The 20,251-nt window shown below is 43.0% G+C and overlaps 2 protein-coding genes across 2 annotated transcripts in view; both read left to right on the plus strand.

The window, feature by feature from the left end:
• Positions 1-20,251, plus strand: part of LOC310871284 (tripartite motif-containing protein 16-like) — a gene marked incomplete at both ends in the record, with an annotated part of 503,649 nt that overhangs the window by 74,648 nt on the left and 408,750 nt on the right. The window lies entirely within an intron of this gene.
• The window catches only part of LOC310870527 (calsyntenin-2-like), a gene marked incomplete at both ends in the record, with an annotated part of 63,348 nt that overhangs the window by 30,451 nt on the left and 12,646 nt on the right, over positions 1-20,251 (plus strand). Inside the window, 2 exons of the mRNA XM_083781763.1 lie at positions 14,406-14,572; positions 18,606-18,754. Of these exons, the coding sequence (XP_083637889.1) occupies positions 14,406-14,572; positions 18,606-18,754 (316 nt within the window). The remainder of the gene's footprint in view (positions 1-14,405; positions 14,573-18,605; positions 18,755-20,251) is intronic.

The raw sequence follows: 20,251 nt of genomic DNA on the forward strand, positions 1-20,251 counted from the left end.
GATGACTAGGTCAATGTGTTCAACAGTACAGCGCCTGTTGATCCCTGAAATTCAGGAGTCCTAAACGGTGTCCTGGTTCGCTGCGCGCTGCAAAACCAACATGACCCACTGCACAAATAACCCAACCCAACCAGGATCACCGAAAGGGACATTCTATCATTATCATTAATATCTGAAATCAGTACCCAGTAGTCTACCACCTGGAGCTTCAAATTTTAGCTTGCAACATGATCGCATGCATGATCATGATGCGGCAACGCTGCAATGCGGCAAGTTCTGCAACAGTTATACGCAAAATACAGTTTTAAGAATGAATTGTACTTATGTAGTAAGTAAGAAAAACAGTAGCAATTACACACTATTCACGACTAGTTAGTATTTGAGCCTGTAAAATATCTTCAAGACTAGTCTAACATAGCTTTCGTAAGCAGCAGAGACCACCGGCCTAAGAAACAGAAAGATCATGCAGAAAAACAGTTAAGAGTATTAATAATATCCTGCAGCATAAGGAGCAAAATAATGAAAATATGTAGCAGCAGCAACGTAACCAACATAATTCAGAGCTCATTAGTCTGAGCCTGAAAAAAGCATCCGAGTTTAGCAGAGCATAGCTTTCATCAGCTGCAGAAGACCACCAGCCCAAAGCTTGTAGCATTTGGTGCTGCTGCCGATCCTAAAGAGTGTGACGTGTAGCGATTAGGAGGCAGCCCACAGCCTTGACACAGAAGAAGCAGCTTTTGCAGGACCGGCCATGGCTTCCCGGAATCCATCATGAATAGGGGCTCATGACATTGCGGATGGACATCATGGCAGAAAACGAGGCATGGAAGAGAAAGGACAAAGACCAGTGTTAGTTGCTGTCACAGATATACCTTAATGAAATTAGTTGTTTTGAGTGATTTAATGGTGGGCATCCAAGCCAGAAGTGGAAATATCATGCATAGGATTCACCACATAGAAGGTATAAAAAATAATATATATATATATATATATATATATTATAGAATGCCAGTAGATAACTCACTGAAGATCTGGAGTAAAGCTGAACGCCAGTTATAATGCCTTTGAGATTTAAAACAATTAACTAAAAGCACTACTATGATAGGATACACAGAAAGCAACTTGGAAAGATGAATAGGACCCTGCAACATACTGTAACCTCATGAGCTTGCAGCTGCATTAAGAGAAGGCAGGAATAATTTACCATGGTTTGATTTAAGGTTACCAGGCAGCTTCGAAACCATCAGCATGGCCTCTGAGCTAGAACATGAAATTAAACAGGACAAGCATCTCTATGTTGACAAACCTGGAATTAGAACAGCTCTTAGAATGAAATAATCCATAACACAGGTCCAAGTTATACCACTGAGCGATGGTCCTTATTGATGGGTGATGCTGATTCCTTCATTATGACTGATCCGTTTCCCATTCCAGGTTTTTATCCGACCAAAAGCATGCTACCGCTGCTTATAAGGTAGCTCAAATAACACGGAAGACTTGCATCTGCCGGCAAGTATTAAATTCAGCCATTTATCTGCAACCCATCTCCCTTCATACTCTTCCCCCAAGACCGTAGAAGGAGCTGCGTCCATGTCAACATATCAAGGATACAGATGTTTCAACCGAAAACACTACTTAGGTGGCTGAGCGACTGCATGTGAATATAGAATTAATAGAACAAAAGCAGCCTAGGTGAAGATGCGGATTGATTAACTGATGACCTGCCTCATGGTTTCAGTAGCAGCAGATCCACGTATACCACCAATGTGAGCCTATCCGATAATGGCTGCAGCTGCGATGAAGACTGTATGCAGCAAACCATGGGGAGGACCTTCCCAGCATCCAAGGTTCATCTCATCAGTATAAAGGGCTGTCGCTCAGGAAATGGAGACAGAAGCAGCATGAGAACAGCTATGAATCGCTTTAAAATGACATGGATATAGCTAAAGTTGACTTAAGGCAAATTAGCTTCAGTCACGGTGTAGTATCATCTAAGCCGTAACACTGATAGAATTCAAATCAATCATTTAGCAGCAGTGTTAGCAGCGTGGAAACGCCATACCTCTTTTCCTGGCTGAGCATAGGAAAAACACCACGCCTCTGTTCCTGGGCTAAGCATAGCAGAAATGTTAGCAATGAGCCAATTCCTGTCTTTAAAGACAGACTGTGCGTTTAATTTAATGTTAAACACTTCCCTGGCGCACCATAAGTACTTACCTGTAAAACAGACCCATAGAGTAAGACGGAGTTACGAAACTCAGTTCACTTCATGGGGCCAGTTCAATGGCGTGGCTCTTCTTCTACAAATGGGTAGAAGGGTACAGAAGCAACAGCCCAGCTTTAGTATTCTTAAATCCCTTATTTTAGATTGTTTGTAGTAATCGTATGACAAACACATTACAGAGACTTTAGTCGTCCTGAATAATACTTTTAAAACATGTCATGTTGCACACATGCCTAAATGGCTTCTTATTTGCACTGCCGTCGTTGAAAACAATGTATTCGAAACTCCATTTGTCCGCCTTTCAGGCTGCATGAACAGTGCTCGGTTTCTGCCCGCTCATCGTAACTCTTCTATTAGATGGCTCTGCTGCAACCCATGCCGCCTATTTCTCCAAGCATAGGCATCGAGTCGTGGGTGCTTGAGGCCTGAAGCGCCCACTGACACAATGGGCGCGCACTGTGCAATGCAAACAAATGGACGAGTGCGCTCCCGCACTGGGGCCAGTGGGGCGGGGGGGCACCCACTATCAATTATCATCCTAAATACCTCATAATAGGCCTACTAAAAATAATTGAGATCCCTGAATGTGCAAGCATCCACCTTATGCCAGGTAAATCATTTATTTGAACAGCAGGATCAATTAGTTTATAGGTAGTTAGCATGAATCAATGGCATGATATTGATTCCTCCAGCCAAAATGAAAATAATAATATCCAGCATGGCTCTGCCCAACACTAGGTGCATGATACGGTACAATTCACACTGACATATTCCTTGGGACCCAGGTGCCATGTGGGCCTATGCAACCAAGAGCAACCTCACTGCTCTCTCAGTTGCTCTGGTCAACTACATTTACTTCTAACTGATGCTGCATTGGACGTTTCATTCTGATCAGAGAACTTGTGTTGCCATATGTGAAGAAAAATACACTGCAGTACAAACAAACAATAATAGAAAAACATTAACTAAAATAAGCAGGCTAATTAACATAAGAAAATGTACAAGCAAACATTTACTCACATAATGTAAATAAAAGAAAGAGGCAAAACTATATCATAGTTCCATATATATGCATAACACAAACAAACTTACAAGTATTAGGTGAAGAACCTCCAAACAACACAACAAGCATCTCTGAATGTGAACATGAAACTGACAACAAACAAGACGGCTCTCTTCTACACTCTACAGAACAGGAAAGCTAAAGATATACTGCCCCTAGTGGACGGCAGACCCTTCAATATGGAGGAGACAAGCAGCTGGGTCAACGAAAACAAGCCACAAACTATCTTGAATCATTATGGAAACAATCCAACAACGTCAAATAAGTTTATCATCATATAAAATTGAGGGTGCCTCAAATGAACCGCGGGTTTAAACAACGTTGACTGTTATAATGTGCAGACGTGGCAACATGCCTGACAGACGCGATGCGGACATACTCCCGAGTAATCTAGTAATAGTGGCGACATTAGTGTTGACTCACTTGGCAACAATGGAATGCGGAAGTGCTCGTTCTCTCTCAAGGGATAGTTCCAACTTCCAGCCAAAGGAACAATGTTGGAACTATACAAAGCGTGTCGCCACTCTCCTACTCTATACTGTGGACGAATGTATGCTTTTAATCCCGTTGCCTTGAATCTATATTACGTCCACATATTGACTAGAAGCAGCCGAGACAAGAATGCGCACCAAGCGTGACCACCGTCATAAGACTGATTATAAACTTTGCCTGGATTTACATGTGAAGAACGGCGGAAAGCAGAGCAGACGGCAGGTAAGATGCTTCCTTGACTAGTGTTGTGAGCAGGACAGGACCCGACGTGAAATGCATTGGCTAACGCGATCTCGGTGTGATCGAGGCACAACGATAAAAGCAACAGAAGAGAACATTTAAGCAGCAGCTTCAACTTATTTCCGTCGGTGAACAAAAGCAGTGCACGTTCTTCCAACCAATTAAACTCACTGACTTACCAGAATTGTATGAAAGCAACGTTTAGTGCATAGCCTAATCGCCCAGACGCCACAGCAGTGGCGAACTGGTGACATTAGCAGCAGTAGTAGAATTGAGCACTTTGTATACAGCAGCACGCAGTATACAAAAAGGCAGCAGCAGCAGAATTGAGCGCAGGATGTATGACAGCGGCACGCTGATACAACAGCAGTAAGCAAGCAGAATGAGCGCGGGTTGTATGACAGCAGCACGCTGATACAACGGCAGTAGGCTAAAGCAAGCAGAGTTGAGCGCAGGTTGTATGACAACAGCACGTTGATACAACAGCAGTGTAAGCAAGCAAGAAGGCAGAGGACTGCAAACCTCTGGTTCAAGTAGCCGGTATGAGAGATTGGGTGAGCGTGTGATTGGCTGAGTGAGTCATGTGGATGAGAGCTTGATGCTGCGGTGGCCCAATTAACGGCCGGCGCGCTGACTGAGGTTCCCTGACTGAACTTGCTCTGCGCATGTCTACGACAGGCGCAAATGCTCATTTGGCTCACTGCCTGGCACTTCTTGGTTTCCTTCTTGCGTTGGAATGGTAACTTTTGTCTGTAGCAAGGTTATTAAGCTAAATAAATAAAGCAAACAAACAAACATATTTTAGTGCGCCTCAATGATTTGAAGAACTAATCAGTGGAATAATTTCTAAGAAAATATTTTTTACTTTCTGTGATAATATAGATGTACTTATAGTTCCTGTGTGTCTTCAACGCTATGTTTATTTTCTGGTTCTCTTAGATGCTGTGCGTTACTTTGCGGATTGAGAGTGAATAGTTTAATAAAAATTACATTGTTAAGTGTTCATTTAAATAGAATTGTGGATAAGATAACGTTTTTTTTGTCCTGACCTTTTTGGCGCTGTCCGTCTTGTGGGCTTTCTGGTTGTGTCACGACACCCTGACTCTGGTCCTCTTCGACTCTTTTGACAGTGCGTATCTTGGCGGCCGGCATTTTGGGTTCTTAAATATATATATTTTTTTTTAAACGATTAATAATCGGTCATCATTATAGACAATTAACAAAAATGTTAAAAAGTGAAAACAGCAGATTTACAGTCGGCGGAATAATCCAAAAGAAAATATTTCAACTACTTCTGCATGCGACAAAGTAATAAGTAACACTAAGAGCGTTAGTTGATTCGTTGATCAAAATAAAAATAAATCATCGATAGATGCTTATCTTTTTTGGCGACGTCCTGGTCAACTACCTGCATCTCCTAGTTTCCTCTCTCGGCCTGTTAGACGCAATGTGATCCTTGACGGCTGGCCTCCTGTGTTTGACTGCTTTCTTAGCACGTTATTGTAATTCAAGAACACAATCGATTAATAACCTTAGTAACCCTTAGTCATTATAGGTGACAAGTTAAATACATAAATAAAAAGCACGCCTCTGAATCATCTCTGAGAAAATAATCCATAGTTGCAGCACTACTGTGGAAGTTTATTTCTCAGCCGAAATCTTACAATGACTGTGTCTCCTGGGGCTCTTAGACACAGTGCATGTCTGGCCCCTCTTGCATTTGACCACTTTCTTATCAAACGTTTGAAACCCACGAGGCACGTTAGCATAACTGCAGGCGCAGATTTTCTTCCATTCAGTTGCCATGTGCGGAAACTCAACTAATGCAAGTGGAAAAAAAATGACTCATTGAAACGCCAGACGTCCCGCTGTGGCCAGGTTTGTCGAGGACAGTGGCGCACAAACCGCTGTTCTCACAGTAAAGCGCGAGTGCTGCAATTAGTTTGGTGGGTTCCCAAGCAGAGTTAGGTTGTCGGTCGAAACATTTTCACATTAGCTGCACGCCGCCGTTGCGTGACTAACAACAACGCTTGAATGGTTAATGGATTCATTTGTTTTACCTTACCTTACGCAGTGCAGTGTCTTCCTGGACCACCTTCTTCGCACCTTCTCCTTCTCACTTGCCTTTATGGCACTGTCCTTCTCCTGGCCTTTTGCTCGCCTTTCTGTGACGCACGATTGACTTTCTATACGTGTCATGGCGGGCCTCCTGACTCTTCTCCTGGTCCCTTGGATGCTGTGCATTCCTGGGAAGCTGGCTTCCTGAGTGTTTGACTGCTTTCTTAGCTTAGAATGTCGATTGGCCACTTTCGCTATTTTTTTACAAACCACCGTTGTGAAAATAAAAATAATATAACGTGCACAATGATTAATCGATTTGCTTACGCAGTGTCTTCCTGGACTACCTTCGTCCTCCTCCTTCTCCTCACCTGCCTTTTTGGTGCCGTCTTTCTCGCAGGCTTCCTAGCATTCCTGCGACGCAGTGGTAGACATGCTGCGTCTCCTAGTGGCCGCAGTGCGTTTCTTGGCTGCTGGTCCTGCATGTTTGACTGCTTTCTTAGCTTAGAATGTCCATCGATCGTTTGCTCTATTTTTTTGCATGCCAACGTTGTGCAACAAACTGTGAAATAGAGCTTAAAGGGTTCATCGATTCCATTACGCATTCTCTTCCTGGACCACCTTCGCCCTTCTCCTTCTCCTTTTTGGAGCGGCGGGCTTCCTGGCCTTCCTGCGACGCGTGGTGGACTTTCTGCGTCTCCTGGTGGTCTTCTTGGCCACGGAGCGTCGCCTCCTCCTCCTGGGCTTGGCGGATGCAGCGCGTCTCTTGGTGGTCCTCCTCCTGCGTCTGACCGTTCTCTTGGGACCTGCGGACGCCGCGCTCCTCCTCCTCCTCCTCCTAGCTGGTGCTTTGGTTGGGGTAGCGGTCTCTGCAACTGGGGCCACGTCTGCCATAATTCTTAAACGCTAAAAAGTTCCTGAAGTTGAATTATTAATTATTAATTTCTTAATTAAACAAATTACTTCTGACACAGATACGCAGTGCATTCCCCATTATCTTTGTATTTGGAAGCCCGTCAATGATGTCATATACAGTAGATGACACCAGGGATATCCATCCATACATGGGCGTGAACGGGACACAGACACTCCCAGATTTGTGAATTTATTTGTATTATTCAGAGACTCGCTAATTGGAACAACATGGCAGATCGTCTGACTTGAGCCAAAGTACCGGAGTCCTTGCTTTTAAAAAGCGTTCTCTTTGTGAATGAATATACTAATGCATTGCCTTATTTAAATGTAGAAACATTGTATGCTTGGAAATCAACTATTTTCACATAAAAAATATAATTGATTATATTGTGTAAGTTTTGGTCCCATGGGTCCCTTCCTAGAAATGTTGTACAAAATCTGTCTTTATAGTAAAGATAAACACAAAATGTACTTAAAACGGCACTACTGTATGTGTAACTTGATGAATAAAATGTAATTTTGTCCAATCTGTAGGCCTATGTTAGAGATAATTTATTAATTAGGTTAATACAATATATTTTATACAATTGGGCTGGTTGTATTTGGGCTCCCTCCTCTTCTATTGTGGCATTTAAATCGTGTCAAAGGTCATGTCTCACATAGACACAGGATCTGACACAAACTTTGACCAGATTGAATGTATGGCCACCCACAAGGAGCCATGGAACTCGCTGAGGGAGCGTGTTGTTTTAATCCTCTTTCATCTTTATTGTCACATCACAGTTTTACAAGTAACAAGAATGACACACGTATCATTAACTGCCAGGTGAAACAAGCGCTCTCCATTGTGCATCTGCCATAGCCCATAGGGTATTTTTTTATCTTAATTTCAATGTGAATAAGGGGTTTCCAGTTATTTACAAGCTTGCTTCACAAACTGCACAACCATAGGGTCTCTCTTATATGTATGGCCGTACGGGTGGTTCAAGACGAGCTAAAATCCAAGTCAACACTATAGTCCCTGGTATAATGCACAGTGGTTCAGGAAGAGCAAAAAGAAGGTCTAAGGACAGCCTAACGGCATTGCCTATCATCGGCATCGCCCACCATCAGGCCGACGGCCGCTGAGAAAGACTCATGCCTTGCTCAGCGCCCTGATGGCAGACTCATGCCATGCATCAGCAATCTGACGGCTGTCGGGTGGAAACGGTTCCTTAGCCTGGTGGTGCTGCTCTTAATACTGCGGTAGGCCTTCCGTGGGCGTTGTGAGGGGTTGAAGAGTTTGTGACTTGGGTGGTGCTTGTCCTTGATGATGGACTTGACTGGACTGGACTATGACGGACTAACAGTTTTATGCCATGAAGTTTTAGCCCCTTCAGTGTTTTTTTCGTTGTCTTTGCGTCCTCTCCTGATACTGTTATATGTTGTGCTGCACTAAACAGAATTTCGTTGTATGTCTCATACAGTGACAATAAAGATCTTATCTTATCTTATCTTTGGCTATATACGCACACTTGTTGTACAGTCACTGATGGATCAAACCCTCCTAAGGCCCTGGCGCTACACCGAATCAAAACGTGTGTGTGTGTTCAGTGCACGACCACGCAAGTGGTCACCGTCAGCACGATCACCACTGATCTCCGACTGGATCTGTAGTGGTTAAGAAACTGTTGGACGACCAAAAACACTAGCGGGGGTTCCTGTGTTGCGTTTCATTGAAATTGGTGGTTATGAATACGGTTTTGACTCCGTTTTTGTACTCCGCTGAACGCACTCTTTTGCAAAAAATAAATAAATGAATTGATTTGATTGATTTGTTATAATGACCAAAACAAATAAACTCTACTCTACTCTACTATTCGCTGTACGATGATCTTTTCTAGGACAGTAAAGTTCAAATACCAGGTTGTAGTACAACCTGAGGATGCGGTGTCCTACTCCAAACTTCTTCAGGTGTCGAAGACAGTACAGTCGCTGTTGGGCCTTTTGTGTGGAGTCCCATTTGAGATCCTCTTGGATGTGTACTGAGGAACTTGAACTTGCTGACCCTTTCCACTGCATCGCCATCGATGAGGATGGGTGTATGATCTCTCCGCAGCCTCTTGAAGTCCACGATCAACTCCTTCAGGTCTCCTTGTTCCTGAGATCAAAGTGCCAGTGTTTGATGTTGATATCTTGAAACCTGCGGGGACGACAGCATTGGAGAGAGAGAGGTTGAAGATGTCAGCAAAAACATCTGCCAGCTGGTCTGCACATGCTTTGAGGACACGGCCTGGTATCCCATCGGGTCCTGCTACCTGTTGACCTGTGTAAAGGTTCAAAGTTTAAAGAAAGTAATGCTATATGGTAGAAATAAGTCAACAATACAAATGATTCTAGTTTTGTGGATTTATTTATTTTTAATGAGTGACCCCCAGACACCCACCAAATGATCGCAACTACTTAATATTCATCAAAACCAGACCAGAACTCCCACCCAATGTGTGGCACACAAAGCCACACATTGGAGTGGTTAGCACCGCTCAAAAAGGTTGAAAACCACTGCCTTACATACTGTCCTGCATGGTGCGTTGGTGGGGGAGAATCTGTTGTTCTTCTGAGAAACTTAAACACACTGGTGGACAAAGACAGGAATAGCGTGACTGGCTCCCTGCTCTGAACCAGAGTTGTGTCTTGTTATTGGCCTTCTCTGCTAGTCATGGACTGTCCATATAGCAAGCACCATGTTCAGAGTAATGTGTCTTGTTATTGGCCTTCTCTGTTAGTCATGGACTGTCCATAGCAAGCACCATGTTCAGAGTAATGTGTCTTGTTATTGGCCTTCTCTGTTAGTCATGGACTGTCCATAGCAAGCACCATGTTCAGAGTAATGGTAATTTTTCGAATGGTATAATCATATTTGAGGCCACGCTTTGGACAGTCAGGTGAAGCGAGTCAACTGATCACCAGTGGTGGTGAGATGGGTTGGATGGCAGTAATTTCAATGAACATTGGAAACTAAGTTGATACCATGAATGAACCTTGTATCAGTTTAAATAACATGTTATGTATTCTAAATTACATTCTAAACAAGCTAAGTAACAAAACGTTTTTTTCTTGGCCCAGTCTTTGTGGAATAATCACATATTATTCGGGTCACAACAGAAGGTGAAGGGAGACATTTCTTAGATATAATAAAATAATTGATTACTAATCTATCACTAGATGAAAAGCAAATAAACAAAAAATATTCATAAATACTAAATAGTAAACATAGCAGATACAAGTAAAAAGTTTCAATCTTAAATGGTTAATCAATTAATGTATATATAAAATAAATGTTAAAATTCTCTTTCTGGTCCGTAATTAAAGGTATTTTTTAGAAGGTATAAGGTACAGTAAATGGTCAAATGGTAAATGGTGCATTTATGGTGCTTTTATCCAAAGTGCTTTGCATAGATTGTGCATTACATTCTTCCATTCACTCAGACATTCATAGACCAATGGCGGAGATCATGCAAGGCACCAACCTGCACTCTGGGTGAGACTTGCGGTTCCCATCTAGCCACTCTAGCGACTACCGGCCACTCTACCCCTGAGCCTCTGCTGTAATTTATGTAATTTCTTTGTCCAGTAATTCCAACTGGCAGATTTGTCTCACAGGCAAATTGAGGCTTTAAGTTTGATGGAATGCATTGCAATTTATGAACACTATTTTTGAATGACGGCAACCTTTGTAAAATACTCAGTCCAGGGAAATAAGACATATCACACATTATGTTCTGCTATGTTGCTTTTCAATGTGCACACTGTATACGTTTATTGAGGTATCTAAAAAGATACAGGGTACATTTGACTGTGCCAAAAAGTATGTGCTGTTATCACGAGATATTGGCTGACAACAACATCTCACGATACTACCGAGCTAGAAACGATGCAGCTGTTGATAAATAGTGTTCGTTTATTGATTGATTGATTGATATGTTTATTGACAATGTTTACATGTACAGAAAAATGCACATAGTTATACATCACCATCAAAAGGGTAGGTACCCTCACAAAAACATGCAGTAATCCTGGTCTCTAAACTGCCTCCCCCTGGCCAGCTGGGGCGCCTGATGGAGGGGAAAGGAACTGGTTGGAATAACGTGTTCCTTCCACGCGCTATGTCCAACCAGGGAAACTCCCCCCTGTCAGGTGTAAAGGAGCAACTTGGACACTCAAGCATGAAGGAAGCATGAGCTCAAATCCGTTGCTCTCCCCAGGTTGGCGGAGGGTGTGTAGAGCTCAGGATCACATTAGATAATTGACACAGGGGTGAAAAATGGGTTACAAAATCGTGTGATAAAAACAAACAAAAAACAAAAGGATAAATACAAGAAAGCCAACGGCTTATTTCCATTGCAGTTCCTTAGTTAAAAATAAAACACAACAATGAATCTGTATCTGAGTGTATGAGTGAGCGTTTTAGGAATGTGTTATATAATAATAATATTATTATTATTATTAGTTTATCTTTTTTTCTGTGTGTGTTTCTCGTGTGAGTGCGTATGTAAGCTGGTCCAACTTGGCGGTCGGTTTCTTCACCACAGCATTTCTTGTCGACTGGCAACTTTGACTGTTTTCGTATTGTTTCTTTAATTTAATGAGAAATAGTTGATTAATAAGTCACTTTTGGGTCATTATAGGCGCCAAAAAAAATATCCAGGGCATGATTAGCGAATGATTGAAAAAAAAAGTTGATCTGTTATTTTCACTATTTTTGCATTCCAACGTTGTGCAACAAAATATAACACTTGTGGCGTTACTTATGATTCGTTGATGAAAAAAAATACAAAACACGCTTCTCAAATATTCGATTAATTTTAATCTGCGATATAGTAATCGCTAAGAAAGTAATCCATAGTTGCAGCCCTAGTATGGAAGTTAACATCTTAGGCGATGTCATCGTGGTCTGCCCTTTTCCATTCCTTCTCACTTACTTAGCGCGCAACGCGCTGCGTGTTTCATTAATTTGATGAAATAATAGATTAATAATTATTGCCCATTTTGGGCGTGCCATTACAGATGAAGAGTAAAACAAAAACAACAAAAAAAAGGTTGTGAGCTTGTCGATCGGTTATTTTCATTATTTCTATGCGGTACAATTGTGAGGCGAAGTATAAAACTATGCTTCTTCCCGTCCTCACTTTCGACGTTTCTTGGCAGCCACTTTCTTCGCCACAATGCGTTTGCTGTCTCTTTTGGTCCTCTCAGACGCAATGCGTTTGCTGTCTCTTTTGGTCCTCTCAGACGCAATGCGTTTCCTGGCTGCGGCTGGCCTCCTACGTTTTTGGCACGCGTTGTTTCTTTAATAATTGATTAATAATCAATGCCTGTTTTGGACATGCCATTACAGATGCGAAATAAAATGAAAACAAAAAACGTTGTGAGCTTGTAGATCGGTTATTTTCACTATTTTTACAAATACAAAAATAAGTAGAAAAAAAATCCTTAAATGGTTTATCGACTTCTTGTCCTTTCTCCTTCTTTCTCACTTGCACTCTTTCTTGCAGGATTCCTTGTCGACTTACTGTGTCTCTTTGTCGACTTCAGTATCTCTTGGCAGTCGTTTCTCCGCAGCCGAACGGTCGCTGGCTCTTCTGGTCCTCTTGGACGCTGTGCTTTATTCTTGTCGGCTGGCTTCATGGGTTTGACTGCTTTCTTAGAAAAATCAATAAAAACAAAATTGAAAGTGGCCGATCAGTGAATGTCAATCGGCTATTTTCAAAAAAATTCGCACGCCACTGCTGTGCGAAAAGATGGCGTGTAAGATGTTGCTTGAATGGCTAATGGCTTACTTTAGATGACCACATTCTTCAGCCTTCTCATTTGCCTTTTTGGCGCTGTCCTTCTTGCAGGCTTCCTTGCGGCCTTCGTGCAACGCGGCAGTAGCCGTTCTGCGTCTCCTGGTAGCCGCAGTGCGTTTCTTGGCTGCTGGTTCTGCGTGTTTCACTGTTTTCTTAGCTCAGAATGTCCATCGACCTTTTGCGCAATTCTTTGCACGCCACCGTTGCGCGACTTATAGAATAACGTGTAAATGATTAATCGATTCGATTACGCATTCTCTTCCTGGACCACCTTCGCCCTTCTCCTTCTCCTTTTTGGCGCTGCCTTCTTGGCGGGCTTCCTGGCCTTCCTGCGACGCGTGGTGGACTTTCTGCGTCTCCTGGTGGTCTTCTTGGCCACGGAGCGTCGCCTCCTCCTCCTGGGCTTGGCGGATGCAGCGCGTCTCTTGGTGGTCCTCCTCCTGCGTCTGACCGTTCTCTTGGGACCTGCGGACGCCGCGCTCCTCCTCCTCCTCCTCCTAGCTGGTGCTTTGGTTGGGGTAGCGGTCCCCGAAACGGCGGGTGAAGCGTCTGTCATTATTCTCCTACGTTTAAATAATTAACTGGAGTCAAATAAACTGCTTTACTGTTATCGAATGAAACTACAACTTAATAATGATGCACTGCAATGACTGACATGGACTCGGTGCAGTGCACATTATTATAATAGTTTGGAGGACGGTCCATTACGTCACATTGATGACATCAGGGGTGTAGCAGAGGAAGTACTCAGTTTTTTTCACTTACTGTATGAGATCTTAAAACAAATCGAGAATCTGTTTAGCGAGAATGTCTTGCTCATAACAATAAAAAAAACACGAAACTCTCCAGGTTGAGGATTACACTCCATGGGCTAATTGTAAGAGCTTTGTCACAACCCGTGTCACATCATGGGTCTCCTCCCTGCCTTTTCCGCACGCGGGACGTCACTCCTATACATATATCTGCCAGACATAGCCCAACCAACCCCTTGCATCCAGCAGCCCAACCCAGTAGTCAGTTGGGCCCCAGTAGTAGTAGGGTGCCTCATTCCTAACCCTAACCACAGGTGGAAGCCACGGGTGAGTCTTAACCGGCCATGTATGTCGGACTATGGTACCCCTCCGTTGCAGTCTAAAACTTTACTTTATCGGCAAAAACAAATTATGGGAAACTAGTGGCATAAGCAGGTTTCTATGCCAGGAGGTGTGGGTTAGGAGTCTAATGATTAGCGAGCCAAGCCACTGAGGCGGTGCTGAGATGGGGCAGTCTGTATTGAGATATGACAACGCCCAACTCCTGTAACCCCAGCAGAAGCCCTGCCCAGTATTTCTGGCAGAAGCTCTTGATGGTCGATTTATCTATTCTGTGCCTTCTAAATCAAATTATAATCAGGGGTATGGACTTTATTTTTAAATAATATTTCTCTCAGATCAGGACATGCGAAATATAATGAATTTTATTGAAGTCCTAACCAGATGCCCGGACCACCTGGCTCCTTTCCAAGCAAAGAGGGGTCCTTGAAATGTAAAAGTTTGAGAACCACCGTTCTGTCCTCCTCAGCTCTTACACGTTCTCCCTTCATCAGGTGGCGAGAGGGACACTCCGAGGTTCAATCAGTATTTCAGGGGCAGCTTGTCGGGCCTGACCATCGGACCGGGTGGGACGGAGAGACAGAAGGTCATCTCCTGTCTGCAGGCCTGCAGGGAAGCTCTGGACATCACCTTGCTGCAGAGCTTAGCCAAGGACGTCAAGGTGAGAAGGAGACAACACTATATATTTAAATGGTAAATGGTACATTTATATAGCGCCTCTATTACTGATGTGAGATTAATCGGCAAACACATCGGTATCGGACGATTTGAGTTGTTTTTAGATTAATCGGCATTGGTTTGATTAATCAATCAGACCGATTAATCGGTTTGTCTTTACAGATAAACAAGCCCAAAGTAACAGCTTGAACAGATCTACAAGCTCACAATATTAAGTTAAATCTGACTTTCCTAAGCCTGCAGTGCAGACACCCTGTTACATGTATTTTTCAGAATAGACAAAATTATTATCATTTTTCAATACAGAATGAGATCATATCGACATTGGTAATATCGGTTATCAGCCATAACAGAAATTAATTATATCGGATATCGATATCAGCCAAAATGTCTCATCGGCACATCCCTAGCCTTTATCCAAAGCGCTTTAAAGTACACTGTATATTGTTCACTGTATGTCTGACTTTATTATCTATTTTTCTCTTTTTTAATTGAAATATGGCCCTTTTATACCAAGTCTGCTGGCTTTTTTGAGGGTCTTTCCCACGTTTGATATGGCGTGAATACTTGGGGACTGGCTCACATGCTTTATAATCCTAATCAGCCCCATTTGCATTGCATTCCATGTTGTTGCTGTCCAGAGCCTCAGCTTCCACCAGCAATGGCACACATCCAAATCGTTGCTGTTGGCCAGAGACCTCTTATCTCTAGATTCCATAACATTTTGTGTTTTTATTTATCTTATTTTATTTTTTGTAAATTAACGTCCTACTTTGTCATCTACAGCGTCACACAAAAGTAGCAGATATTCGGTCTGTTGCTTTTCCCATTTTTTTAAATTTGAATCCTGAAAAGTAACACGTTTGGACGTAGGCCTACTGTATGAGGTTTCCACCCGACAGAGGCTATTGCGTTGCATCCCAGGGCGTTGCATTCATCGGAGCTGAAGCTTCCAGCAGCAGCTTCCACAAGCATATACTGTACACACACGCCAATGTAAACAAGATGTAGCTATATCAGAATTATATATATAGAAAGAACTCTCTCTCTCCCTCCCTCACTCCCTCTCTCTCTCTCTCTCTCTCTCTCTCTCTCTCTATCTCTCTCTCTCTCTCTCTCTCTCTCTCTCTCTCTCTCTCTCTCTCTCTCTCTCTCTCTCTCTCTCTCTCTCTCTCTCTCTCTCTCTCTCTCTCTCTCTCTCTCACACACACACACATTCTTTCATGTCTGCTGCTGTAGCTACAGTAAAATCCTCAGTGTTCGTTTATCCAGTGTGTACAAAAATAAATACTTCACTAAAGGGAGCATTTTGCCATGATGTTCCTGAGATGGGAAGGGGGGTTGACGTCATATACTTAGTCTTGTTTTTGAAAGCTGCTCACAGAAATCCAACAAAGAGACAGCATGACTCCAAGGGGTTGTATTTCAGGAGAATGTAAGCTATCTATTTTTATAAAGTAGACTGAAGCATAATGCTTTACTTAGTTTGCCAAAATTGACAAGAAAGAGGATACCCCGCCATATGACAAGCTTGTCAGTCTAATATAATAGTATATTGTAGATTATTCAAAATAAATGAGCAGCATTTGAGTTCTTATTGATGGTAACCTAATAAGTAGCCTAGTAGTTAACAGTAGCTTCACATCCTACACAAACAGAATGGAACTGTGCTGTATCTAAATTAGACCCATTATATTTGCATTGTTTATAGTGTTTTTCATATCAAGGACAACTGCATTAATATGTATTTGACTGCGGACCCCCATCTGAAAATATGTTGTGCCAGTAACCCCCATACAAGATTTGTGTTCTGTTCAGAGGTAGACCAACATTAGCCTGGAAACAAGACGAATCTCGCAGTGCAGAACATGTAATAAAAATGCCCTTGGCAGATATGGTCTGGCCCTACTCGGTTGTGATTGGATTTTCCTGCCCCCAAAGTTGTGGGACACCAAGCAGGGATGTAAATAGAAATATGGGGAGGGTTTATCACCAGAAGCATTTTTTTTAATCTGCCCCTTGGAAATGCATGTTTCACACAGAACAGTCTACAATCTCCCAACGCAAACGTCTAGAATGCATACAGTATCGCGAGGTGTGTGTATGTGTGAAAGGGATCTCAGCTTTTGTCAGAGAATCGGAAACAAAGAATAATTTTACACCTTAATTCCATTATGGTACAGTTTTAGAGAGGCTCAACTGTCTGGATAGAGAGTGTGAATCACCATTCTTCTCTCCTCTCTCTAGCAGTTTGTTTTTAAAGGACCACTTCACCACTTTTCATATAATTTGTCCTCACTAATGATCATGATAAAATAGCACGTTTTTTTTCCTACTCAGATTGTGTCTCATAGGATGGCTGTGGGCACTTCAGAAACCCGTCCACCAGTGACATCATCGTTGGGGAATTACAATTACAATTTACAATTTAGGCATTTAGCAGACGCTCTTGATCCAGAGCGACTTACATTTAAGCAAAAACAAAGCATGTCATACATCACATATATAAAAAGTAGTTATCATGAATCGTGTATAAGCTAAGAACGTAACAGTGGAGTATCTATGTCAACTATACATACTATAAGTTAATAGAAACTGCAGGCTTTCTATTCCTGAAAAGTTGCAATGCGAAAATGGAAGCCATCGATCTCCCGATAATAAAAATAGAAATATATATATTTTTTTAATATTGGTTAAAAATAATCTGCCAAACGTCACTGGTGGACGGGTTTCTGAACTGCCCACAGCCCTCCTGAGACGCAGACCAACTAGGAAAAAATTGTGCCATTTTATCCTGAACATTCGTGAGGACCAATTATGAAGATAGGTTGAAAAATTGTGAAGTGGTCCTTTAAGCTCATATTCATTCTATGTAAGTTTTTTAATGAAAAAACATAAATAAACATAATACTAATATAAAAAAGTGTGGTGTGTGGTGAAATTGCCTTGCGGGTGGGCGTCACAAATGTAGCATTCAGATATGATTGGCCAAGCTTCGTGTGATGTAATGTTCTGATCAACGGGTCTATATTTTCCAGAAGGTAGAGGACACAAACGTAACATCCACCTAGCTGCGAGGCACACCATTGGTCCGATGACTCCGATCCGTACCAAACTTAGTACAAACACTGCTGAGTGGTCTGCCATGACAAATACTCACACCAGGGGCCACATATGCAGCCCAGGGACCCTGCCATTGACCTGCTCCAATAAGCACCCAATTTGGCACAAACACTGTTCAGTGGTTGAACATAAGAATAGTCACACGACTCACAGTGTTACAGTGTTGCAGTGTCCAGCATTTCAAATGGTCATAACCCGGTGACCTTTGCTCTGATCGGCCCAATAGGACTGGATTTGAAAATCAATAGTTATATTGAAATTTTATAGGCCTAGTTGTAATGATGTTGGTTGACTTTGACAGACTGTGTGTGTGTGTGTGTGTGTGTGTGTGTGTGTGTGTGTGTGTGTGTGTGTGTGTGTGTGTGTGTGTGTGTGTGTGTGTGTGTGTCTGGGCCATGTCCATAAACTTGTGCTCAGGGGTCTGCAATTGGGTGGATTGCTAAAAACAAATGCAAAAAAGCTGGCTAAATACTGTTCTGTCTCAGCTACTATGGGCAGTCTGTCTGTCTGGAGAAGGCGTTGTTTCATTTATCCCTAGGTGGCTTAAAAAACCCAAAACAAACATCCTGTCTAGTAGTGTCAAGTAATAGTATGTCAACAATGTGCTATATATATATTTTTTTCTCTTCTTTTCCCTCTGTGTGTTAAGCAGCATGTGCAGCAGCTATATCTGGTTGGACCATATAATGTATAACCTAATTCTGATCAGTGTTTGGGTCTATTGTATTACGCCTCTTGTGCAGATCCAAATAAAATAAATCAAATGTGTGTGTGTGTGTGTGTGTGTGTGTGTGTGTGTGTGTGTGTGTGTGTGCGTGTGTGCGTGTGTGTGTGTGTGTGTGTGTGTGTGTGTGTGTGTGTGTGTGTGCGTGTGTGCGTGTGTGTGTGTGTAGTTCCATTTGAACCCCGCTCAGTCAGTCTTGGTGGCGGACAGTGGTGAAGCGAGCAGCCTCAGTGCTGTCATGAGCAGAGTGTCTTACATCAACTCCCTGCAGTTCCCCTCGCCTGGCCCCCGCACGCTGCACATCAGCACCACCCTGCAGTAAGTACTCGCATGCACACACGCACTGTACAGTGGTGGAAGAAGTACGGAATGTGTCGCACTTGAGTAAGTTTATGAACACTTTGCATTCACTTTGTACATCTGCTGTTTTCTGAACAGAACCACTGGCGTAGCTGTAGGGGAATTGGAGAAGCAGTCGCATCAGGGCCCGTAGGTGGTAGGGCCCGGCGGCTGCTTACCCGCGGTAGTAAACACTCTGGGCTGTATTTTGCGTGTCTTAAGTACCAGGTCTTATTACTTAAATTAAGACCTGGAGGCGTGGTCAATGCTCTTTGGCCACTCAGAATAGCCAAATGGCATTGATCACGCCTCCAGGTCTTTTAAGTGTGACCCAAGTGCACAGCAAGAGAGGAGGCGTTGTTCAGGTGTTGTTCAGGTTTATTCACAAACGTATTTAGGGAAAGGAGTGGGATAGTAGTAGATTGGTGGTGGCTCTCCAGGTTGGCCAAACTCAACGTGGGAATCCAAGCACTGGGGAGGAGGAGGAGAGGAAGCGTCAGTCTTCAGAGAAAAACAACAAAGGCAGGAGCTGCAACTGTGTAAAGTTGAACAGCTGGGAAAATAGCTGTGTAAAGATAAAACTGTAACTAGCACTATAACTCAGTTTAACAATACTATAAGCTTGGCCTGTACTTGTTTACCATACATGTACAGTAGACATGTGAAGCTCTGGCGTGGAATGAACGACAGACTGGGCTTTGTAGAGGCAGTGCTTGATTGTAGGATGGAAGACAGGTGCAGTGAATTGGTGAAGGGCAGCAGGTGTGCTGAGTAGAGCCATGGAGTATTCAGTATTTAAGTCCGACGTCATTTTGTAGTGCTACGTTACGTCCGGGTCCAAGTGGCCAGGTGGAGCGAAATCCCTTCACGACGGACGACGTACGTCGCGACGTATATTTTTCCGTCGCAACGTATATTCGAGTACGTCCTGGCGTAAATATCAATTCGTCCCGGCAGAACGGACTCGTCGCGGCTATATCTACCCGTTTGCGACGTAATAGGTTGACTATTATTTTCCGTCGCGCCAGAACGGGACTCGTCGCAGCTATATCTACCCGTTGTGGCGTGAGCTGGACTCGTCGCGGCAGAACGTGACTCGTCGCGACTATATCTACCCGTTTGCGACGTGCGCCTCGCCGGTCCGGTCTCCAGGCGAGCCTGCGTCCTTCATATATTTTTTTTTCTGCTCTCGTTGGACTTAACTTTAAAAGTCCAATGGAACACCTCTTTGTAACGGGCCGCTGTAGCATAGTGGTCTAATCCCTCGCCTCTCTATTCTTTTTTGCTGAGGACGCTGGTTCAATTCCCGCTCGCGGCAGACCAAAATTATTATATTTTAGACAGACACACAGACAGACAGACAGACAGACTGCCTGTCTGCCTGCCTGTCTGCCTGCCTAATGTATTGTAAATAATGTATTCATTCCATACGGCTATTTTTTTTAAATATAAAAACTTTTGTCTTTCGCGCGATTC

This window comes from Protomyctophum parallelum (genome assembly GCF_964188405.1).
Source record: "Protomyctophum parallelum genome assembly, chromosome: 14".
NCBI classification, from domain to species: domain Eukaryota; kingdom Metazoa; phylum Chordata; class Actinopteri; order Myctophiformes; family Myctophidae; genus Protomyctophum; species Protomyctophum parallelum.